The 25,311-nt window shown below is 43.3% G+C and overlaps 1 protein-coding gene across 1 annotated transcript in view; it reads left to right on the top strand.

Annotated features, from left to right (window-relative positions):
• The window catches only part of LOC140251986 (alpha-2-macroglobulin-like protein 1), a 34,577-nt gene extending 10,179 nt beyond the window's left edge, over window positions 1-24,398 (top strand). Inside the window, exons 13-37 of the mRNA XM_072336220.1 lie at window positions 404-634; window positions 2,340-2,403; window positions 2,919-3,064; window positions 5,673-5,819; window positions 7,118-7,285; window positions 8,313-8,418; window positions 8,965-9,073; window positions 9,163-9,388; window positions 9,582-9,708; window positions 9,847-9,968; window positions 10,137-10,188; window positions 10,497-10,580; window positions 11,168-11,344; window positions 12,196-12,277; window positions 12,361-12,517; window positions 14,191-14,265; window positions 14,478-14,631; window positions 18,400-18,581; window positions 19,000-19,215; window positions 19,639-19,760; window positions 20,434-20,524; window positions 21,187-21,255; window positions 21,541-21,643; window positions 23,822-23,863; window positions 24,277-24,398. Coding sequence (XP_072192321.1) covers window positions 404-634; window positions 2,340-2,403; window positions 2,919-3,064; window positions 5,673-5,819; window positions 7,118-7,285; window positions 8,313-8,418; window positions 8,965-9,073; window positions 9,163-9,388; window positions 9,582-9,708; window positions 9,847-9,968; window positions 10,137-10,188; window positions 10,497-10,580; window positions 11,168-11,344; window positions 12,196-12,277; window positions 12,361-12,517; window positions 14,191-14,265; window positions 14,478-14,631; window positions 18,400-18,581; window positions 19,000-19,215; window positions 19,639-19,760; window positions 20,434-20,524; window positions 21,187-21,255; window positions 21,541-21,643; window positions 23,822-23,863; window positions 24,277-24,284 — 3,060 coding nt within the window. The 3' untranslated portion in view covers window positions 24,285-24,398. The remainder of the gene's footprint in view (window positions 1-403; window positions 635-2,339; window positions 2,404-2,918; window positions 3,065-5,672; window positions 5,820-7,117; window positions 7,286-8,312; window positions 8,419-8,964; window positions 9,074-9,162; window positions 9,389-9,581; window positions 9,709-9,846; window positions 9,969-10,136; window positions 10,189-10,496; window positions 10,581-11,167; window positions 11,345-12,195; window positions 12,278-12,360; window positions 12,518-14,190; window positions 14,266-14,477; window positions 14,632-18,399; window positions 18,582-18,999; window positions 19,216-19,638; window positions 19,761-20,433; window positions 20,525-21,186; window positions 21,256-21,540; window positions 21,644-23,821; window positions 23,864-24,276) is intronic.
• The last annotated feature ends 913 nt before the right edge of the window (window positions 24,399-25,311 follow it).

The raw sequence follows: 25,311 nt of genomic DNA, 5'->3' as shown, positions 1-25,311 counted from the left end.
TGGGCAGTTTCTAGTTTTTGTACACAGGCTCACAGCTATTATTCACAAAGCCCTAGATTCTCTGCAGGGAAGTAGAGCTTCATCATGCAAAGGCTATTTTGTTGCCTGTTATACTTCAGGGCATCTAATGAGAAATACTGAGAGAAAATTTGGGTGTTATATTCATGGTAGATGGTTAAAAGTTGATGTTGTGTCTCCTTAGAAAGATACAGAAGGAAAATTGTGGACAAAATATTAAAACATAGATTTTTGCTAAAACTTCATGTGTTACTGACTTCAATATTGAGCTTACACAAAATAAGTTTTTGAACATACCAGATATGCAATCTGCCAACTAGCACAGTCTTAGTGTTTTCAGCTGTCTTAAGCACTGATTGCTTTTTCATGTTTTCATACTCTGAAGGGTACCTACTATCTTGAAAATGACACCAAGAACAATTATGGGCAGAATGCAGAGATTGGGGAGAGCTTCCACTGGCTGAAACCTTTCTACTCTGAGAGCAACAGCTTCCTTGAGATCAAGGCCAGGAATGATGTGATGCCCTGTGATCAAGAGCAGAAAGTACAAGTGGACTATGTCCTTAATGAGAATACACTCAGCTCTGGAACAGACCACATTGATTTCTACTATATGGTAAGCAATGAAGGCATCTGAATCTCAGGGCAAGACCGTACTGTCTTTTATCTTTTTCAAAATAACACGTAGATAATATTTGGAAGGGGTGAAGTTATCCGAGGCCAGTAAAACTGTGTTTTGTTCTGCCCAGTGCTCTTCTTCTTTATCAAATACACAGACAATGGCATCGAGTGCACCCTCAGCATGTTTACAGATGACACCAAGCTGAGTGGTGCAAACGATACATTCAAAGAAAGGGAAGCCATCCAGAGGGACCTGGACAGTCTAGAGAAGTGGGCCCATGATAACCTAATGAGGTCCAACAAGGCCAAGTACAGGGTACTGCACGTGGGCCAGGGTAGTCCCAGGTATTTATACAAACTGAGGGAAGATCTCCTTGAGAGCAGCCCTGTGGAGAAGGACTTGGGGGTCCTGGTGGACGAGAAGCTGGACATGAGCCAACAGTGTGTGCTTGCAGCCCAGAAGGCCAACTGTGTTCCATCTGGAGTACTGTGTCCAGGCCTGGGGTCCCTAGCACAAGAAAAAGGTGTAACTCGTGGAACAGGTCCAGAGGAGGTCCAATAAGATGACTGGAGGGCTGGAGCACCTCTCCTATGAAGAAAGGTTAAGCAAACTGAGCTTGTTTAGCTAGGAGAAGAAAAAGCACAAAGGAGGGAGATATTATTGTGGTCTTCCAGTACTTGAAGGGAACATATAAACAGTAGGGGGAATGACTGCTTACAAGGGTGGATAGAAATAGGACAAGGGGGAATGGTTTTAAACTAAGAGAGGGAAGACTTATGTTAGATATTAGGAGGAAGTTTTTCACTCAGAGGATGGTCACATACTAGAATAGGTTGCCAAAGGAAGTTGTGGAGCTCCATCCCTGGAGGCAATCAAGGCCAGGCTGGATTTGGTTCTGAGCAGCCTGTTCTAGTGGCAGGTGATCCTACCCCTGGATGGGGTGTTGAAACTAGATGATCTTTGAGACTCTTTTCTACCCAGGCTGTTCTACAATTATATGATTTTCCTGTTTTCTAGATCCTGTGCTTTCTCCTACCCTCCAGTTGCTTCCTAAGGAATGTCTTGGTCTAACCTTTAATGATAGATGACTGCTATTTAGTCTAGTAGTTATTATCTTTACATGGGTAGCACTGAAAGGCTGGATTGGTTTCTATCCAATAGAATGCCTCAGACTTCCATCTGTGTGAGGCAGCTGACCTCTCCATGTCTGTATCTGTACAGGAAAAAAAAAAAAAAAAAATGAAATTGCGCAGGATCTTGATGTACTGCAGAAGTACATGTGTTGATGAAGTCTACTTACAGGAAAGTGAGTCCAAAGGAAAAGTCGGGCTACAACTTAGCTGTGATGTTATGATTATATGTTACTGAACTGGGCTCATTTGTAAGGTCAAAAAGAATTGTACCTTAGTAATGTGAAGATCAGACTTCACTGGTGCTTAGGAACAGATGCTAGCACCAGACTGAGATGTACTTCTGGCTACATAAGTAGCTACTTCTCATGGCCTAACAAACACCTCTAAAGTCCCTTCCCAGAGACGCTATCACCATCTCTGCTGCAAAGCTTTTTAGGGCACATCCTACCAGAGGAGCTTCTATGACAATATCTTTCAGACGTTTCCTTCTCTCTTCTTTCATTCTATTTACATTCTCATGCTTGCAGAATTCAGGCCCTTCAATGGCTCTTCTCTTTGCTCTTCAGGTGATATCCAAAGGCAGGATCCGTTTCAGTGGAAAGAAGCAAGTGCCAATCCCCCAGCATGAGAGTGAGTACAACCTCATGAAAATTAAGTGCACATCTCAGGAAAGTGTGACTGCCAAACAATGCCAAACACTGCACATTAACCAAAGGCAGGGGCTAGTGAAAGAATTGTTAGGGTGCAGTCCACCTCATTAGGTAAACACAGTTTCCATTATCACTGGTGAAGTGGCCTTCTAGGTGAATGTCATTCTCCAGTCTTGTCTAATTGATCTAATTCCTGACCTTATGACTTTGCTGCTAGCTGATATCTTTGAGAAGATACAATATTTGTGTAGTTAATCTGTGAATATAAAGCACAGGATGAGGGAAGAGAGACATTTTTGCCAACCTGGAGCCAAAGGATTAGCTAATATTCTAGGATTATTGACAATCTGCAACCTATGGCACTGTATAAATTGTTCCTGTTTACAGGTAGAGAATAATGAATTCCCTCTTTTGATTTCTATCTCCAGTCAGCTGATTCTGAATGGCATGGATTCAAGTGAGTGCTTTTCCTCTCTTCTTTCCTGTGTTGTACAGATCTGCATGGCTCCTTCTCATTAACTCTAACTATTGGCAATGACTTCCTGCCTAACATCAAGCTTCTAGTGTACACAATCTTCTTGGATGGAGAAGTGGTGGCTGATGTGGAAGAGTTTCAAGTAGCCAAGTGTTTTAGACACAAGGTGAGCAGAAATGCAAAATGGAAGAAGAGGGCAATCACATCACTGATATCTTGTGGCCTGTTATCGTTTCTGGTTCTGTTTTATCTTTAGTCAAAAGGTACAAATTGGATACCTACTAAAACAGATGTCCAGTATATTTTTGTCTGGGAAACAAAATAAATAACCTCCTTTTTCTCTAAATTCCTAGTTTTGCCCTCCCCTACACTGAGTGGCAAGCCCCTCCCAAGGAGTAAATCATGCCCCCTTGAACATTGCTTTCTCCATACATTCCCCAGTGATTTGAAAATACAGTGTCCTCCATGTTCTTCCTAATGCAAAGAGAATTCTGCCTTCCTAGCTACTGAAGAATTCTCACTGCCTAGGCAGTCTTGAGTCAGCAGGAGGTGGCTGTAAAGAGGAGGGGAATTATGACTGGGCTGTGTGCCCCAGCAACCTTTCCAGTGGTTTTCCAGGATGGACTCTCTCCGCATCTCTTCCCTACCCTTATTCTCTTTCACTCTGCTGTCCATACACCTAAGACTCACAGAGTAGCACTCTCCAGTGATAAGTCACAGAATCACAGAATTGTAGGGGTTGGAAGGGACCTCTTGAGATCATCGAGTCCAACCCCCCTGCCAAAGCAGGCTCCCTACACCATGTCGCACAGGTAGGCATCCAGGCGGGTCTTGAATATCTCCAGAGAAGGAGACTCCACCACCTCCCTGGGCAGCCTGTTCCAGGGCTCCGTCACCCTCACTGTAAAGAAGTTCTTGCGCACATTTGTGCGGAACTTCCTATGCTGAAGTTTCAGCCCATTTCCCCTAGTCCTGTCCCCACGCACTACTGAAAACAGACCAGCCTCGCCACTATGGCTCCCACACTTGAGGTATTTAAAAACCTGGATCAAGTCCCCTCTCAGCCTTCTTTTCTCAAGGCTAAACAGACCCAGTTTCCTAAGTCTCTCCTCATAGGGGAGATGCTCCAGGCCCTTCACCATCTTTGTGGCCCTCCACTGGACTCTTTCCAAGAGGTCCCTGTCCTTTTTGTACTGGGGAGCCCAGAACTGGACACAGTATTCCAGATGAGGCCTCACCAGGGCAGAGTAGAGGGGGAGGATCACCTCCCTTGACCTGCTGGCTACGCTCTTTTTAATGCACCCCAGTATGCCATTGGCCTTTTTGGCTACAAGGGCACACTGCTGGCTCATGGCCAACCTGTCGTCCACCAGGACGCCCAGGTCCCTGTCAGCAGAGCTCCTCTCCAGCAGGTCTTCCCCCAGCCTGTACTGGTGCATGCAGTTATTTCTACCTAGGTGCAAGACTCTACACTTGCTTTTGTTAAACCTCATCCGGTTTCTTACTGCCCAGCTCTCCAGCCTGTCCAGGTCTCTCTGAATGGCCGCACAGCCTTCAGGTGTGTCAGCCAATCCTCCCAGCTTCGTGTCATCAGCAAACTTGCTGAGGGTGGTCACTATCCCCTCATCAAGGTCGTTGATGAAGATGTTGAACAAGACTGGACCCAGTACAGACCCCTGGGGGACACCGCTAGTCACAGGCCTCCAGCCGGACACCGCACTGCCAATGACAACCCTCTGCACTCTGCCAGTCAGCCAATTCTCAATCCACTTCACCGTCCACTCATCTATCCCATACTTCCTCAGCTTTGTTATAAGGATGTCATGGGGGACCGTATCAAAAGCCTTACTGAAATCAAGGTAGACTACATCTACCACTCTCCCCCCATCCACCCAGCGTGTGACATCTTCATAAAAGTCCACCAGGTTGGTCGAGAACGACCTCCCCTTGGTGAACCCGTGTTGAGTACTCCTGATAACTTCCTTTACTCCCAGTTGCCTGGAGATGGCATCCAGCACAAGCTGTTCCATCACCTTCCCTGGGACAGAGGTGAGGCTGACTGGCCTATAATTACCCGGGTCATCCTTCTTGCCCTTTTTGAAGACCGGGGTGACATTGGCCATCCTCCAGTCTTCAGGCACCTCCCCAGTTCTCCAAGACCTCTGAAAAATTACAGAGAGTGGCTTAGCAATAACCTCCGCCAGCTCTCTCAGCACCCGCGGGTGCACCCCATCAGGTCCCATGGATTTATGGACATTAATGTTTCCTAAGCACTCACGGACCACCTCTTCCCTGACTAAAGGGAAATCTCCCATTCCCCAGATTCTCTCATCAACCACCAGAGTCTGGGATTCCTGGGGGAGAGCCCTTTCACTAAAGACTGAGGCAAAGAAGGCGTTCAATATTTCCGCCTTCTCAGCATCCCCCATTACCAGAACACCCCCCTCACTTAGTATGGGGCCCACATTCTCCCTAGCCTTCCTTTTGCTGTTAACGTACTTAAAAAAGCCTTTTTTATTATCCTTTATCTCCTTAGCTAGATTCAGCTCCAGGTGGGCTTTAGCCTTCCTGGTTGCATCTCTGCAGTCCCTGACTACATTCTTATATTGTTCCCAAGTGGCCAGACCCTTTTTCCACATATCGTGTACTTTCTTCTTTCTGCCGAGCTTGCACATGAATTCCTTACTCATCCACGCAGGTCTCCTGGCACCTTTTCCCGACTTCTTAGTTACAGGGACTTAGTTATAAGTGCCTGATCTCATCTCCTTTTGCAGGTGGAATTGGACTTCTCAAGAAAGCAGGAAGTCCCAGGGTCAAAAGTCAGTCTGAATCTCAAAGCTGCTCCAGGATCCCTCTGCTCTGTCCAATCTGTTGACAGAAGTGTCCTCCTGATGAAGAATAATACCCTAACAGCAGACACAGTGAGTGCAGCCTGCCATGACTGGCACCCTAATGTCTGCCTGCTTCTGTCTCCATGCTTTGGCAGGAAAAGGCCCACAGGCCATTCCTGTACCCAGGTGCATTATTATGTGACTGCTCTGGCATTCTCCCTCCTAGGCCTTTTCTGAGTAGTTATGTGTTCTTCGTGTTCCTCATGCACCTGCCTTGTGCTTTGAATCTCTATCTGGAAAGTGATGGAAGCTGCACAACACTGCTGGGGCAGGTTGGAAGAGCAGCTTCAAAGAGATGCTGGTGCTTTCTGCTTAGAGGGAAAGTACTTTCTTCACATAAACCTTCCTTTCTGTTCTTCTGTCTGCTACAAGGCAGTGAGGCTGAACTAACCTTAAATATATATGGTTTGAATTTTGGTTAGTCCTATGTGAAGTCAGGAGCTGGACTCGATGATTACCTTGTGTGCACTTTCCAAATCAGAATACTCTATGATTAAAAAATAAGTTTTGTTCTGGTAGGCCCCTCCTGTCCTTCTGTCCCAAATACTGCTGAATTATAACTGTATGACTACTCAGGCTGAGCTCTCAAACAGTAGAAAACAGTAAGTACTGTTTTAGAAAACAGTAGCCAGGGGACAGAAACCATAGTGGCCAGGAGGTGACTGGTGAAAAGTGCCCCCAGATGCATTTTGAGAATCATTTTGAGAAAATTTGAAGAAACTTATCCTTAAAGCAGTCCCGTGGTTCAACTGAATGAAATTAAGACTTATTAGAACAAAAACATTGCAAGAACTGAAAATTCAAACATATATTCACAGTGTATACCAAAGATGATACAATCAGTATGCCTCATACAAAGTTGTAAGGTAAGTTAGAGCAGGCCAACCTGTTACAAAAGAGCCTCATCCAAATCCAGAGGGACTTGTTGCACCTGTAGGTAGGCACCTCAGTGTGATCAGGTGTTCTCTTTCACAGGAAGCTGTTCTAAGGCACAGCACTTACTTCTAACGGAAATAATAAATAATATTCATGACATTTGTAAGTCAGATATGTCAATGAACTCAAACTGAGATGTGTCCTATCCAGATTTTACTTGTTAGAGTTAAAAGGCTTGAACTGTCAGAACTGTCAGGTGAAAATCTTCAGACAAAGAGCTTCTTGCCTACATCTGCTCCTCAGGCCTCACGTCCTTAAGCATAAGATGGGTCAGTGCCAACTTCTTCATCTCTGCATCTTTATTAAGTATAGGGCTATAGTCCAACTATTTGGCTCATTCACACCGTTCTGTTGGTTAGTTCCTCATAAAGACCTCTGTTCTTCCTTTGCAGTTGTATGAGAAGGTCTTTGATGACACTTTTACAATTGGAGGACGAGGGTTCCCTTATCACCTGGAAGATTTTGATGCATACCCTTGTCTGCCCCAGAAATCCGGTCTCATTAAAAAGATGGGTGCACCATGGTACCAAAGTGATGCTGACGTTTTTAATTTGTTTAAGGTGAGACTCTACACTTGTACCAAACTTTTCCTTAACAGTGATTGCCACTATGCCATCCTGAATGCCTACAACTATTTAGTTACTTGTGTCATGTTTTTCTCCAGTGTACCTACTCTCACTTGGAGATTATGGGGAAAGTTAAAATTTAGGAGTAAGCACAGTGCATTCCTCATGCTCTGTCCAGTCATAGAATTATAGAATGGCATGGAAGGAACTTTAAAGATCATCTTGTTCCTACCTCTCTGCCATGGACAAGGTTGCCAACCACTAGATCAGCCTGCCCAGGGCCCCATCCAATCTGACTTTGAACAGCTTCAGAGATGGGGCATCCATAGCTCTAGGCAATCTTGCAATATCTCACCACACTCTATTTTTTCCTAACATCTAGCCTAAATATCCCCTCTTTTAGTTTAAAGACTTTCCCCTTTGTCCTACTGCTATCAGATCAGGCAAAAGGTCAGTCAGCTTCCTGCTTATAAGCTCCCCTCACCTACTGGAAGGCCACAATCTGATCTCCGCAGAGCCTTCTCTTCTCCAGGCTGAACAATCCCAGCTCCCTCAGCCTTTCTTCAAGTGAGAAGTGTTTCTGTCCTTTGATAATCTTTATGGCCTTCCTCTTGACCCACTCCAACACCTCCCTGTCTTTCTTGTGCTGAGGGCCCCAGACCTTAATGCAGTACTCCAGACGGGGCCTCACAAGGACAGAGTAGGAGGACAATTATCTCCCTTGTTCTGCTGTCCATGCCTCTTTTGATGGAATCCAGGATACAGATGGCCTTCCAGGCTGCAAGCACACACTTCTGGCTCATATCCAGCTTCTTGTTGACCAGGACCCACAAGTCCTTGTCCACAGGGCTGCTATCAATGCCTATGTATATGTATACAAACAAGCAGCAGTTTGAAGTGTTTCAGCTACCAACAACGGCCTTATGAAATTTGCTGTGATGTGAGAATTTCTCAAAATATTTTCAACATTCCTTATTGCCTGTTATTTACCACTGATTTGCCCTCTTTACTGTTTTCCCAGTTACTGCGCATGAAAATAATAACCAATACTAAAATCAAGAAACCAGTTTCCTGTGTCCAAAAAAACTTTGAGAGAAAGATGTTGTCTAACATAGACAGTGTTGTTGGTAAGGAATTAAAATTTCAGACTCATCAAGTGATGGGACTCTCCTCTCCTAATCCTGGCCAGGCTGCTGCTGAGATAGCTAATTTCCACCCTGCCGTGCTCCTCTTTTTTGTGTGTATAAAAGAAATTGTGCTTGTGTCTAGCTTAGAGAGCACAGTTAATCAATAACAGTTAAAAGCTCTAATTTCTGTCCCTTATTAAGCTGCCCTTGGGTTCTGTGGTCATCACAGAAAATGTAGCTTGCTCTCCACAAGTATTTTCACAGACTACTTAAAATGGTGTGACTCTAATTAAGTATTCTGTCTCCTTCTGTTTCCACACCAAAACTTGATGAATTTGTCATTCTGAGCCTCAGACCAAAGTCCATTCAACTCTCTCTCCCTAAAATTGTGTTCCCTAAGATACAGATACTCTGACATACTCTCACTGAAAAGCTAACCCTGTATACACAGATAATTTATGGTTTGTGCTAGATTGCCTACGAATGAAGTAATTTCACCTGTCGTGACTTATACTGTTTTCTGATGTATTACTTGCTTTGCTGCAGACAGTCATGTTGTTCATGACAATCTTGTACCTCAGTCAGATGACACAAAGAAGTCCAAACCACGGACATATTTCCCAGAAACTTGGATTTGGGATTTGGCCCCTATCAGGTTGGTAAAAGCCTCTGCCTGCCTTTTCCAGAGACCTTTGGAAACTTCTGACTGCTTCTAATCAAGTTCTCTCTCTCTTCCTGCTGTAGTGATGAAGGTCAAGCATCTCTCCAAGTTACTGTACCTGACACTATTACAGAATGGAATGCCAATACCTTCTGTGTTGGTGATACTGGCTTTGGGCTTTCTCATTTAGCTACACTTAGGGTCTTCCAGCCTTTCTTTGTAGACCTGTCACTGCCATACTCTGTGATCCAAGGAGAGATTTTCAGCCTGAAAGCCACCGTCTTCAACTACCTCAAGGACTGTATCCAAGTGAGTATTTCCCAAATCCCATATCCTATGTTAAAACAAGAGCACAAGCCTAAAAGTGAGATATTAGCTATATACTGGTATCTGGGACACAAAGTACAGTCTCATCTTTTGTGACTCACGATGTTTGTTCCTTCAAACAGTGCCTGGTGCTAATTCTGTGCCAATGTATGTTTGTATACCTCAACACACTCAGGTGCGCACCACCCTCATAGAGACTCCAGAACTAAAGGTGGATGTCTGTCCAGGCTACCAGTTCACCAGCTGCCTCTGTGACAATGAAGCAAAAATCTTTGTGTGGAATGTGACAGCCACTAGACTGGGTGAGGTTAAGCAGAGGGATGTGTGGTAGGTAGTGGGAGGAGATGTGAAATTTGCCTGCCTCTGTGTCTGGTCCCATCACCTGTATGTACAGAACTCTGCTGCAAGTGCTCAGTGATGTACTCTTGTGCTTCTTGCAGGCAAAGTGAACATCACTGTGAGCACTGTGGCAGAAGATTCCCATAATCTGTGTGATAACAGGGTTGCTGTGACACCATTGCAAGGAAAGAAAGATACAGTGATAAAACCTTTGCTTGTGAAGGTTAGTCAGACCGATGATGGAGAATACCTGGGGACAGTGTGTTATTCCATGAAGCTGTTAGTTAGCAAAAGGAAGTTTAGATCTTTCTTGGAAACAGACAGGTCAACAGAGGCATGGAGACTTCCTTTCCTGCCTTCTCTTTCTGAGCTATTCTTTCTCTACTTGCAGCCAGGAGGTATACGGCAAGAGAAGACCCAAAATGCCTTTCTCTGTGCTACAGGTAAGGAACATAATTCACTGACTGCTATCAGGATGGAAGGGATGGACCTACTGCAGGTACCGAGAGGTGGGGGGAATTTGTCCAAGAACAAGAACCTGTGGTGCTATCTGTGGCTGGGAGAACAACCACTGTTGTTTCTTCATATCTATCTTCTGCCTGGCAGCATTTTCTATATGAAGCACGTATTTTTGGGTCTCAGCTTCTGTGACTCAGTTTCACACTCAGTCTCATGTAGGCTGCTTTGGGGTGTCTCAATTGTGTGTGATAACTTTTCCATTGAGTAAATGTCTGTCTTTTCCCTTCCTTAGATAACACGGTCTCTGAAGAATTCTCCCTGTCCCTGCCTGCAGAAACACTGGAGGGATCTGGTCGAGCCACTTTCTCTGTGATTGGTGATAAAGGCTTTCCTTGCTCTTGGGTCGTAGTGGGAAAAGCTTGCACAATGCTTTGGCCTTAATGTTGCGCCAACTCAACTCCTCATAAGATAAACTGGAGAGTGTGATGATGGCCTTAGAAATGTATATCAAGTAATCTTTTTCAGCAGTTATTCCTCTCATATGGAAAGATTTTAGGTGATCCCCAGGTGTCTGGAGAAGAAGAAGCAAAACAGGATATCTCCTCTTGATGTCTCTCAATCATCCACCTAAAGCAACCAAGAACATCCTTTCAGCTTATCATCTGGGTTGCTTCTATAATTCTTTTCTTTCCTTGATACTCTGGAATGACAGTTCTCTTAACATTTCCTCAGATCCCCTCAGGTTTTTTATTCTCTGCCACTTCCCAGAATGACACATTCTTCCCTTGCTGTTCTGGACTTATTCAGGAGGAGCTGGAAGAAATCTTATTGTGATATTACATGCATCAGTTTCATGAGGAGCTCTTTTTCAGGATTCCAGTAGAGCTTAGAGAATGCAGGAGTCCCTTCATTTTATACTGCTGAATACTTTTCTTTCTCCTGATCCTCCACCTCAAATTTTAGGAGATATCATGGGTCCAGCACTTCAAAATTTAGATCATCTGCTTGAGATGCCTTTTGGTTGTGGTGAACAGAACATGATTCAGTTTGCACCAAACATCTTCATACTCCGATACTTGAAGAAGACTAAACAATTGGACCCAGAAATTGAAGTCAAAGCACTCTATTTCCTAAGAACTGGTAAACATTGTCTTTCCTTCCATTCTGAAAATAATATTTAAAAAAAAAAAAAAAAAGAAAAGAAAGAAAGAAAGAAAAAAAAGAAAAAAAAAAAAAGTGCTATAAATCTAGATTGTGGAGCATTTGTTTAATGGGTGTGTGCAAGATGAGAGTAGAAGCAATGCCAGAGCTGTGCCAAAGAAAGATATCACTGAATATAAGGAAATGGTTTCAAGAAAGGTAAAGCATCTTTCTGAAGAATCATTATTTCTATTTCTGAATATTATTGAGGTACTAAGCCTACTTTTCTCAGGAGGGAGTAGGTAATTAATGATCTGCACTATACTGTGATGCCTGTATTTCACTGTGTTAACAGTCTGATGCAGATACAGTTCCTTGGGGAAACAGGGCAACAGTTGAATGAAGAGTGACCATAGCAGATAGATAGTTTAGTTAGTGTTTGCTTATGTCCAATATCATTCAAATTTAATACAGTGCTAGTGTCCTATTTTGCAATGCACATCATATTAGGATTTCTCTTAGTCCATTCTGAGAAAAGCCTTGTTAGTGACTCCTACTGATCTTTCTATTCACAGTAAGGTCTCAGTTAGGGTTGCTTGGGGAGTGTGGAGAGGTGAAATCACTTAGCATGCCCCTACTCTGCAAAATCAGCTCGTAATGCTGAGCAGCTGTTTCTTGTTATTCTGATGCTGTGGGATGACTCAAGGCATTGTGGTGTAGTAGGTTTGGCTCAATGTCTCTGTAGGAGCTGGTGAAGTCTCTTGCCATTAAAGCCTTTTTCCTACACTAAAAGCACAGTTTGAGATGGTATGTTTTCACTCTGAGAGTTGCTTTTGCCCCTGTCTTCATAGGTTACCAACGTCAGCTGCTCTACAAACATGATGATGGCTCCTACAGTGCTTTTGGGAAGTCTGACAACCAGGGCAACACATGGTGAGTGGCCAGAGTTGGTGCTGTCATCCCAAACCTAGAATCCATTCTATTATCTGGCTGTGACATCTGTACTCTGCCCACAGGCTGACAGCTTTTGTGGCCAGGTCCTTTGGGCAGGCCAGCTCTTATATTTACATCAATAAAGATCACGTGCAGGATGCTGTGCTCTGGCTGCAGAAGCATCAGTTATCCAATGGTTGCTTCCAGAGTGTGGGGAAACTCTTCAATAATGACTTGAAGGTATGACTAATGGTGATGGAAGTAGGAGTGGTAGAAACACAATATGGGGATGGGGTCACTTCCCCAGGCTCTTCTGCTGTGCACAGTAGCACAAAACATGGTTTAACTCAGCCAAACATCTTCCCAGAGCAGAGTGAATCATAGCCTAGAACAACATACATTTCTTCTACACGAGTTTTTAATCTCTACTGGGCATTCTCATTTATTCTCTAGATAAATGGCACCATGACTGATTGTGCCAAGACACATGAGGGGTACACAAAGAAAATTTGTGTTCTGTAATACTTGTACAAAAAACTCTGGCTGGATTGTCCCTCTTCTCATGCATTATGATCTGCAGTAAAGACTCTCCAGATAGGCTTTGTGCTTTAACACGGAATGCTCTGAAGACACGGTTGTCCCTTCACTGCCCACCAAGTATTACTTTTCCTGGAGCCTGGCACTCCCAGATTGATCCCTGCACTGTAGCTGGAAATGCACAATGAACATGCCCTGATGCTCAAGTACTGAACATCTGCATACAGTGTAGCAGTACATGGGTTCATGTGTTCTGTAAAGGAAGAAATAATCAAGACCCGTCAGACTGCAAAGTCACCCTACTAAACACAAGGCACATCACAGAATCACAGAATTTTGCAAGGTTGGAAAAGACCTAGAAGATCATCTAGTCCAACCATAACCAATACTTCACAGCTAAATCATATTCCTCAACGCAACATCCAAACGTTTCTTGAACACTCCCATGGTCGGTGACTCTACCACCTCCCTGGGCAGTGCATTCCAATGCCTGACTACCCTTTCCGAGAAATAATACTTCCTAATGTCCAGCCTGATCCTCCCCTGTCGCAGCTTGAAACCATTCCCTCTAGTTCTATCACTAATTACACGAGAGAAGAGGCCGACCCCCAGCTCACCACAACCTCCCTTCAGGAAGTTATAGAGAGCTATAAGGTCTCCCCTGAGCCTCCTCTTCTCCAGGCTGAACAATCCCAGTTCCCTCAGCCACTCCTCATAAGGCTGTTTGAAATGTTTGAAATAAAACAGGAAGATATGCTAGCAAAGTAAAGGGCTACACTTCTCCTTTTATTATTATTGTTATTATTTAATTGGATTCAGTACAAACTAAAACCAGAGTGTACAGATAGACTTTATCCTTGTCTGACTTCCACTCAGTTCTCAACACGGGCTTTCTATTTCAATAGATCTTATGGGGCACAACAAATTTCCCTCTCTTTGCACTTTGAAGTTTCTGCTATCAGTGTGAACAGTGCCTCAGAGCATCGTTTATGATGCAGTTGTAGAGTCATCCTCCTCTCTGAGGATGCTGGCAGAACTTCACTGGGAATGCTTGTCCTCTGATGGGAAAAGAGACTCTTGGATGCCTATTTCCCCTTGTTAATCTGTAGCTTCTCACAATCAACTGATTTGTATACAAACTCACATCTTGTATACAAATCCTGCATCATAAAACCTTTGTTCTGGTGTCCACTTGTAACATAATAAAAACAACAACAACAACAACAAAACAATTTACCACCATATCAAGAATGTCCACAGGCATGCAACTATACTCTGGTAGTTATGTGATCCATAGGTAGTTTCAGGAGTTAAACAGATCACCTAACATTTGGAGGCAAGCAATGTTCATTTTTGTCTGTCTGTGTGATTTACAGGGTGGTGTGAATGATACACTCTCTTTAACAGCCTATATCGCTGCTGCCCTTCTGGAGCTCCAGTTGGAGAAGAATGTAAGTAATGTTTGAACTCTTTTAGGACCTTTTAACATGGATAATATGTTCTTACTGACATTGACCTGATTTGCAGCAAGCAGAGCATCTGCCATTCCCAACTAATCTTAGGGCAACAATTGTCACTGAAAATGATGCAGGTCTTGCAGGGAAGCTGTAATACTTGAGGACGGTTGGTATACTGGGAAATTTTCTTTCAATTTCTTTCTCAGGATACAATGCTGGATAATGCCCTACGCTGTCTTAAGAATGTTGCATTTGAAGAGACCAGCCTTTATGTCAAGGCACTGATGGCTTATGTATTCACATTGACTGAGGATATGGAGATGAGACAGGAGCTCCTGGATAAGTTAGAGAAAGAAACTGGTAAGTTATTGCCTTTCCAAGACTTTGGATTCACAGAATCACAGAACTGTAGGGGTTGGAAGGGACTCCTGGAGGTCATCTAGTAGAATCCCTCTGCTAAGGCAGGTTTCCTAGAGTAAAGTGCAGAGGAAAGAGTCTAAATGGGTTTTGAAAATCCCCAGGGAAGGAGATTCCGCAATCTCTCTGGTTACCTTGTTCCAGAGCTCTGTCAGCCTCAAGGTAAAGAATTTTTTTCTCATGTTAATATGGAATTTCCTGTTTTCCAGTCTTTGCCTATTTCCCCTTTGTCTTATCACTGGTCACCACCAAAAAAGACCTGGCCCCATGCACTTGACACCAGTCCTTTAGATATTTATGTGCACTGATAAGATTCCTTCTCAGTCTTCTCTGGACTGGAGTAATGAAAGCATTCAGTAACTTTGCCTTCTCAGTGACCCCCATTACCAGGGCACCTTCCTCATTCAGTAGCTGGCCCATATTTTCCATAGTCTTCCTCTTGCTATAGAGATATTTAAGAAGTCCTTCTTGTTTTCCTTGACCTCTCTCACCAGATTTAATTCCAAATTAAACTTCCTTGTTGCATCTTTGCATGTCCTGACAGTATTCCTATATTCCTCCCTAGTGGCCATAGCCTTTTCCCACATTTTGTATGTTTTATTCTTTTATTGAGATTTTCCATGAGCTCTTTGCTCATCCATGCAGGTCTCCTGCCATTTTTGCTTAATTTCTTACTCTTAAGGTGGCACTTATCTTAAGCTTGGAGGAAGTGGTGCTTGAAAATGAACTAACTCTCTTGGGCTCCTTTATCTTCCATTGCTCTAACCTATGGGATACCTCCAAGTAGGTCATTGAAGATGTCAAAGTTGACTATGCTGAAGTCCAGGGTTGCAGTCACAGAATCACAGAATCACAGAATTGTAGGGGTTGGAAGGGACCTCTTGAGATCATCAAGTCCAACCCCCCTGCCAAAGCAGGCTCCCTACACCATGTCGCACAGGTAGGCATCCAGGCGGGTCTTGAATATCTCCAGAGAAGGAGACTCCACCACCTCCCTGGGCAGCCTGTTCCAGGGCTCCGTCACCCTCACTGTAAAGAAGTTCTTGCGCACATTTGTGCGGAACTTCCTATGCTGAAGTTTCAGCCCATTTCCCCTAGTCCTGTCCCCACGCACTACTGAAAACAGACCAGCCTCGCCACTATGGCTCCCACACTTGAGGTATTTAAAAACCTGGATCAAGTCCCCTCTCAGCCTTCTTTTCTCAAGGCTAAACAGACCCAGTTCCCTAAGTCTCTCCTCATAGGGGAGATGCTCCAGGCCCTTCACCATCTTTGTGGCCCTCCACTGGACTCTTTCCAAGAGGTCCCTGTCCTTTTTGTACTGGGGAGCCCAGAACTGGACACAGTATTCCAGATGAGGCCTCACCAGGGCAGAGTAGAGGGGGAGGATCACCTCCCTTGACCTGCTGGCCACGCTCTTTTTAATGCACCCCAATATGCCATTGGCCTTTTTGGCTACAAGGGCACACTGCTGGCTCATGGCCAACCTGTCGTCCACCAGGACGCCCAGGTCCCTGTCAGCAGAGCTCCTCTCCAGCAGGTCTTCCCCCAGCCTGTACTGGTGCATGCAGTTATTTCTACCTAGGTGCAAGACTCTACACTTGCTTTTGTTAAACCTCATCCGGTTTCTTACTGCCCAGCTCTCCAGCCTGTCCAGGTCTCTCTGAATGGCAGCACAGCCTTCAGGTGTGTCAGCCAATCCTCCCAGCTTCGTGTCATCAGCAAACTTGCTGAGGGTGGTCACTATCCCCTCATCAAGGTCGTTGATGAAGATGTTGAACAAGACAGGACCCAGCACAGACCCCTGGGGGACACTGCTTGTCACAGGCCTCCAGCCAGACACCGCACCGCCAATGACAACCCTCTGCACTCTGCCAGTCAGCCAATTCTCGATCCACTTCACCGTCCACTCATCTATCCCATACTTCCTCAGCTTTGTTATAAGGATGTCATGGGGGACCGTATCAAAAGCCTTACTGAAATCAAGGTAGACTACATCTACCGCTCTCCCCCCATCCACCCAGCGTGTGACATCTTCATAAAAGTCCACCAGGTTGGTCGAGAACGACCTCCCCTTGGTGAACCCGTGTTGAGTACTCCTGATAACTTCCTTTACTCCCAGTTGCCTGGAGATGGCATCCAGCACAAGCTGTTCCATCACCTTCCCTGGGACAGAGGTGAGGCTGACTGGCCTATAATTACCCGGGTCATCCTTCTTGCCCTTTTTGAAGACCGGGGTGACATTGGCCATCCTCCAGTCTTCAGGCACCTCCCCAGTTCTCCAAGACCTCTGAAAAATTACAGAGAGTGGCTTAGCAATAACCTCCGCCAGCTCTCTCAGCACCCGCGGGTGCACCCCATCAGGTCCCATGGATTTATGGACATTGATGTTTCCTAAGCACTCACGGACCACCTCTTCCCTGACTAAAGGGAAAACTCCCATTCCCCAGATTCTCTCATCAACCACCAGAGTCTGGGATTCCACTACTAACTGTCTTGTTTCTTCCACACATGATCCTAAACTCTACTATCAGCCTCAGCCAAGGCTGCCCCCATCTTTCATAGTGCCAATCAGTCCTTTGCTTGCAAGAATAAGGTACAGCAACACATCTCTCTTTGTTGGCCTCTCCCCAGCCTGTGTCTGAAAGTTATCTTCAACGCACTGCCAGAACCTCCTAGACAGTGTGTTGGGCTTTTTCTTGCCACAGTAAATACTTACATGGTTGAAGTCCCCCATGAGAGCCAATGCCTATGATTGTGAGACTACTTTCAGTTGCCTGTAGAAAGCCTCCCCAACTTCCTTCTCCTGATCAGGCAGCTTAGTAAACATCCACAACAGTCTCTCATGCTAGCCTACCCCATAAGGTCTCAACTCATCTATAATTAATTCCTAGATAGAACTCAATACATTTCTGTTGCTCTCTCACATAAAGAGCAACTCCACCACCTTGCCTTGCTGACTTATCTGTCCTAAAAGTTACATAGCCATCCGTGACAACATTCTAGTCATACAAACTTTTCCACCATGTCTCCATGATCACAGTGACAACATACATATGGCTCTGTGACAACATACAGACACCCTCCTATTTATTCCCCATGCTGTGCGATTGGTCCCTACTCTCTTAAAGTCAACCTATGCATTCTCCACTTAGTGACTGTAATGTGACCTACAGTTACAATCCAGGAGCTGATATCCTCACAGCATATCACCGAGGAAGCAGTTCCCGGATGCATAGGAATAACAAGTGTGGCTTCCTCATCATAGGTTGGAATACGGCATATGAAAATTAGTTCATCTCTGTCACTACTAATAGGACATAGCTTTGAGTATACACACAGCTGAATAAAACCAGGACTTCACTTTATAAAGAAAAAGCCTGTGTTCGGAATCAATCAGTTCCTAGCAAAACTGTTTCCTAGAAGAATGTGAATTTGGGGTCATACCTGCAGCCTGGATCTCTCCGTGCTTCCAGAGGAAGATTTGGAGTCTAACATATTTTCAGAGAACATAAATCACTGGAGAGATTGCCTTCTGTATTCTGAATTTCTCCAGAAAGTTGCAGGCATTTCTGGTGTGGTAAAGGAAACTGCCAAACTGCCACTCCTCCAGATATAGAAGGGTAGGATGAGCTAATGTTCATAGGGATCTAAAGTTCTTCTCTTCCACTTTTTTTTTTTTTTTTTTTTTTTTTTTTCTCTATGCATCAGAAGAGCATCTGACATCAGGTTCCCGTACTGAAGAATCTTCTTCTATGATTGAGATAGTAGCCTACATTGTTCTGGCTCATGTTTCCAAACCAGACTTTGCTGTCAATGAAAGTGCAGTCAGCAAGCTTGTGCACTGGCTCAGTAAACAAAGAAATTCTCTTGGGGGATTTGCTTCCACACAGGTAACAATCTGGAGAAAGTGATGAGGGAAGAAGAGAGATACTGTACGTAGAGTGATATGCGTGTATCATGTGTGTACATCTCATTCCAAATCCAAATTCTCTGCAGCGAGGCGTACACGAACCCTGCTTGGGAAGGGAAGTGCTGAGGGGAAGGGTTGGGTTTGTTTTGGTTGTGCGTGTGTGTCTCTGTGTGTGTATGGTATAACTGGGATCACTCAGGACTAGGACTGCTAGTCCCAGGGCTTGCCAACATACAGAAGTCATCCAGAAGCCTGTGAACTTACTGGCATATGCCTTGGTGTATCAGAGTATGATTCATAGGCATTAGATATGTATTTTTCCCTGTCATGCCTGATTTAGATTGCTGGATCTTGTACTGTTTTACTGCATAAGATAGTGCCTTTCTCTTTACCTTCAGGATACAGTTGTTAGCCTGCAGGCCCTGGCTCAGTATGCAGCCCTGATTCCTCATGAGGTCAGAGACGTAAAGGTGACAGTGAAAGGGAAAGAGGCTTCTTCACTAGAGTTCCATGTACACAAAAATAATAAGCTAGTCTTGCATCAAGCATCTCTCCTTGAAGTCCCAGGGATGTACACGGTACAGGCAACTGGCAGTGGTTGTGTCTACGTACAGGTGAGTACATATAAGAAACTGCTGTTAAGTTTTGCCACTAACTCTTTAAGTGAGATTTTGATCTAAACAAATGCTATAGCCTCAGGTTCTGTATAAGATTTGGCTTCCTTCTGTTCATGGGCAGTGTTTTAGCTAAATGTGCTTTCTCAAACTTTAATTATTTTTCTAGTAAAAACTGAGACAGTGTTGGACTGAGTGAGACCATGGGTTACAGATATCTGAGCCTTCAAACCTAGGGCTATATTTGGAGTCAATGTGAGACCCTATGAGCTCAACATAGAATGTCTGGACAGAAAGAACAGCTGGAGCCAGCTGTGTCAGTTATTTGTTATCAGTCTGTTAAAAGCTGGAGGCACAAATAGAACTTTGGATCATGCAGGAAAGTTTTGGGGTACTTGACAAACCTGTTTTCTTTTCCGCCAGAGCACTCTCTACTATAACACCCTGCCAACAAAAACTGAAGTTGTCTTCCTCCTGAACGTGGAAACAGTAGCGCGAGAATGTGATGATGTCAGGAAACAGTTTGACATCCATATATCTGTTAGGTATGGGATTCTCTGATGCTTTTCCTTCACCAGAAAGCAGTGAGAGCTCCCACAGTATCACCAGAACCCCCTAAATATCTCCTATTTTTGACAAACACTGGGACAGACTGCCTTCTCCTCTGTAGACTCAAAGAAGATCTTGAAATGAGAGCTAAGGCCTGGGAAATCAAGAGAACATATTGGCAGTGGCTTCCATAGCCCAACTATGTCAGCACAGAGCAGCACAGCAGTTCCTAGAGCACTGGCAGATGAGACAGCAGTGTTCTCAATAACAGGAGTTCCCAGAACAGGGAGAATTTGGAGGCATGGACTGAACCAGTGTGTCTTGATTTGTATTCTCCATGCCCTACTATCTTGAAAAAGAGCAGTGCCAACATTTTCCTTTTATTGGGTGAGAAGACAAGAGAATGGGAGACCCATCCACTCTCAATCTATAATATCAAAGATGACTTCCATCTCTGTACAGGGCAGTGTGTACATTTGCTGCACAGTCTTTCTCCACATTGAGTGAGTAGCTGGGGCAATGAGATTTCTTTCCCTTTCTCTATGTAAGCAGCTGTGCTTTCACATCACTTAGAGCAGACCAGAATTTGGACTACAGTTTATCATGATCTTCTGAAAATGTTGTGATGAGTTTCCCATCTAAAGTGTTTCTCTCCTGCCTTTTTTTCAGTTACACTGGGAACCGGGAAACCAGTAATATGGCCCTGGTGGAGGTGGATATGCTGTCAGGGTTCATTCCTACAAAAAAGTCTGTGAAAGAGGTAAGACTTTTTCCTCTGGCCTTCCCTGAAGATACGAAGATGTACTTTCCAGATGTATCTCAGCCAGAAATACCCAAACCTTTAAGAACTGCTGGAGTATAAGAGTTACTATGAAGTTATCTTACTATAAGTTAAATAAACTAAGCAAGTGCAGATACAGTGGACAGTTCCACAAGTCAATTTTCTACTTGCTGAACTGATTGTGTAGTTTGTCATATTTAGCATTAAGAATCACTTATATGAGCTGAAGAACACCTCATTAGAACTATCTGATGTGCACTGAAATTTCTTACTGTTGTCATTTGGACGGATACTCCATAAAGCGTTGCTGAATCCCATGGAATTATTCAGTGACATGTTTCATTGTTCTAGGAGATAACTAGAAGATCCATTATATTTTCCTACTTAATGGCATTACCTTTGCTACAAGTGCTTAAAGTAGGATCATAGGTCAAGAACATTTGTTCCAAATCTAGGAAAGTCTTTTGTGTGCTCCTAGCAAATACAGGCCCTTACAATTAGAGAATACGGGCTCTCCCTTGACTAGGCTAAGTGTCATAATCTGCAGTTGTGTGCTGACAAATATCAAGCTACATTTGAGACATCAGGCAACACTAACGAGCTGATGCTAAAAAAGCTCATTCTCTTGTCTTCCTGCATAGTTGGAGAATGTACTCTTGGTGAAAAAGACAGAGATAAAACCAGACAAAGTCATGATCTACCTGGAAGAGGTAAGAGGAAGACCACAGAGATCTGCTCAGTCAAGTAGTACTAAAGTAGCTGCTGCACAACAGAAGTACTTTCAGTCTGTCATGATAACAACAGCACTATTTTGTGTTGGGACTTTAGAGATCAGAAAATACAAATCTCTCAGCTAGTCATACAACTCAAAATTGGCAAAAGAGAAAGAGGATGAAAGAACCTGGGTAAGGTGGAGAAGGAAATTTTTGATGCAGAGGCAATAAAGTTGGAATGCAGATGACTTAAAGATAGCCAGTGTCTGTTCTTTCCTCTAGCTGGATAAGACTTCTGTGAAACTTAACATATCAGTGGAACAAGATAATGAAGTACAGAACCTGAAATCAGCCACAGTGCGTGTCTATGACTACTATAAACCAGGTGAGATTTCACAGGAATAGGTGAAGAGTCACTGTCTTACCTCCCACTCAAACACAGTGCAGTCTATGTCATTTGTACTACTTATGTCCCTTTGTCCTGTGTACTACCTCCTTCAACTTCAGGCTTGGGTTTCCTCTGTACAGAACTTCTATGTTTAAGTTTCAGAATCACTTTCTTTTCTGTTCCTTGAAGTGAAACTGCTGGACAGTGAGATTATGTTTTGGGGTGGGTATTCAAAACGAGTCCTCTTTTTTTTTTTTTTTTTTTTAAATTGTTCTAACTCCAAGCTAGGTCTCTGTGGAAAGAAGGCTTCTCTGTCAACTTACCATGTCTTGTTCCTTGTTCCACTCCTTAGCTCTCTTGAAAATATTTAGACATTTAGACATAAGGTGACATACTGCCACCTTAATTGATCAGAAGGCAGAATTAAGTTCTATGCTTTTCAGGTAGAGTGTAACAGTCCAGCCATCCAGTAGGTTCTGTCATGTCCCAGAGGATAATAAGAAAATACTTTCCTATTACCTGCTACCTTAAGACTCACGTTAGAGTTTTAGAAAGCAGGCATTATTTATTTTTGGCACTGCATGCATGGTGCATCAACTCTGCCTACCACGTATGTCTTGTACAAAGTATCTGCAACCTATATACATTACTTGTGTTACATATGCAAATGTTTTCCCAGTCAGTACATACATGTTCAGTACTTCCCCCAAAATCATTAACATAGGATTCTGCCTCCTTGCACATGATGAGACTTTTGTGGTGGTGGTCTTCTGGAGTTTCTGGTCAGCATCAGTAGTCTTCCTCATTGTGTTCACTGATTGAACCTGGTCTTCGCTCATGCGCAGTTAGCTTCTTACCTTGAATGCAGAATACTTCCACAATGGTTTAAGAAAACTATTGTCTGATTTAAAGCAGAACTTCCCTTATATACCTGGTACAAAGAATGGACTCTTCCAATTATCTAAACAAACCACAGGGCTATCCATTAATGAGCATTAGCAAGTTTAACAGTATCACTAAAACTTGTATCTTTCTTAAAGCTCTAAAGGACCTATTAGCCCAGACATCTTGAAGTTACTGTCAACTTCTGTCTCTCCATGTTCAGTATGAGACAGCACACAGAATAGCAAGAATTATTTGAAAAGAATTTGAGAGCAATATTCAAAGGTACCACTAGAGATTTAGAAAGCTGGACCGTAGGTCTACATGTTGTATACTGAATTCCTTTCTTGCTCTCCCTTCCCATACCATTTCAAGAAGAAGAGGAGGATTCTTAATTCAGTCTTTGCAGAGATAAGTACTATAACATAGTATCTATCTTTGCTATCTCATCCTCTACCATAATTTTTAGCTAATTTTTGGGATATACTGATTATCAACAACAACAACAACAACAACAACAACAAAAGACTACTGGGAAAATCTATTGAAAGATTTTCTTTTTTAAAAAACATTCTTCTATTATGCAAGTTGCTCTGAAAGTAATGCCTCCTATTTATATCCACGGAAACTAAAACAGTTACAAAGAGTGAAGTAATACTATTTTATAGAGCAAATCCTTAGCTACAAAATGCAATTTTTCAACATAGCCACTGCCATTAGAGGTGCATTTTTTCCAGTGATGAACAAGAGCTTGCAAGCCACACATAAAAAACTGCACCAGCAGAAATGACCTGCTTGTCATTGTCCCTCACCACGCTAACATGCACTATTTGGTCTCCATAACCATTCAGCAAGTGTCAATGAGTATTAATGAGTGCATTTTTTTCTTAATGGGGAAATCAATTCCACACCTTTTCTTCATATGCACTTCAGTGTCAGATGCCATTTTGTCAGTCAGCCTCTCTACTGCCCCTCTGTTGCACAGAAACAAAATATAACAGAATATTGGTGGCAAGGTGCAACCAATGCCATGCCACCACCTCTGACACTGTGGGTCAACATAATCAAATAGGTGGCATTACTTTTGGATTATCATACTGCATAATAGGATATTTCATAGCTGGAGTGGAGACAAATAAAGGAAAATTCTAGACATTTTTCTGTTCCTATATGCACACCCTAAAGAGGGAAAAATAAGGAGAGTGGGATGGTTGTGTTAAAGAGAAAGAAGCTTGGCATTATTTTACCATACAGTTCTGCATCTCACCATGCATTTTTGTTTTGCTCCTACAGATGACCGTACAGCAAGAGAATACAATTCCCCTTGCAACTCAGGTTAGTGTTAACAGGCTTTCAAGATGGGAATATCTGAAACAGCTGGGACTGAGAACTGGCTGTAAGCAAGAAAAGCAGCCACCTCTGATCTTTATTTAATTCCATCATGTGCTGATCAGACTGCAGACTGATTTGGAATCTACTCTACTAGCTGGCGACACTATTTCTAGTCCAAATAGACCACAGACCAGGGCTTGAATATACCATGGAGATTTTAAAGGATCCATTTTTATTCCATTTCCATATATCCCCCATGTGTGCAGTTCTCACAGCATCCCAAATCCAAATGCAACTGGAAGTGCCTATGTCAGTGACAAAAGGATGTTGCAACTCTTTCTTTACAACTTCTTGGCCCTTGGTTTTGTTCCTAAATATTCATCATGCACTATGCCTTATGCTTTTTTGTTCTGCAGTTGTCTAGATGAAAGATTCTGACAAGAACACCATGGTTCTGGAACCAATAATCTGAGTTTCCTGCCTTCATAAGGAAAACACCATTACTCTGGCTCTCCTGCTGCACACACTTCTGCTCTGTTGGATGCGCCCTCTTTCATTTTGTGCCCTTATTTCCTATGTGAAACCTGACTTGATACGCAGTAGTTTGAGATCAAGTGAAATAAACCATGTGAAACCTGAAAAGAAGGCAGTGACTTATCAGTTTAATAACTCCGCACAGAATTCAGCATCTGGGGGGGGGGGGGGGGGAGGGGGGAGGGGGGGAAGGAAAAAAGAAAAAAAAAAAAAAAAAAGAAAAAAAGAGAGAGAAACATTTCTTAGATGAGATTTACATATTTTTCTTTTGGTCATCATATTGGTTTAAGTATTCATCTCCTCCCTCCAACCCAACAGATTGTTTGCAATCAAACTCCAACAAAAAAACAACCAACCAACCAAAAAACAAAAAACAGAACAAAAACCCAAATATTTCTAACTTTGATCATGGCCCTCTGAGTCGTCTTTTTGTCACAGCTGAAGAGGAAGAACAGGCAAAGGGAGTCCAAGGGAGAACAACATTACCAGTTCTCCAAATAACTTCACAATGGTGATGTATGAAGGGAGGCCATTAGGCCAAAATAATCCTCTCTAAATTCTCTCTGTGTTGTGTAGCCTCTTGTTTGTTTCTATTTCTTATGTCAAGCAGGAGTATTTTAGAAATTCATTGAGGACATGATCCTTCAGAGCACACTTTCAGGTCCCAGTTCCATTCCAAAGTCTCCAGGATTTCCTTTCAGGGCCAACTGCCTTAAAAAACAGTCTGCTGAGCCATACAAAAGAAGGGTTAGATATAGATAGGTCTGTGGAGTTCCTTTTTATGTCTGGTTTGTCCTTTTTTAGGGAAGTAAATATTAGTGATCTTCTTTTTGAGATGTAGTTTCCTTTCATAAAAAATGTAGAGCAAGATACGGTGATGAACTCTGCTTGCATGTAGGATAACCTGCTGTAGAGAT

This window comes from Excalfactoria chinensis, chromosome 1 (assembly GCF_039878825.1).
Source record: "Excalfactoria chinensis isolate bCotChi1 chromosome 1, bCotChi1.hap2, whole genome shotgun sequence".
Classification (NCBI taxonomy): Eukaryota; Metazoa; Chordata; class Aves; order Galliformes; family Phasianidae; genus Excalfactoria; species Excalfactoria chinensis.
The sequence above is the reverse complement of the archived record's forward strand: the minus strand, read 5'-3'. Positions and strand labels throughout refer to the sequence as shown.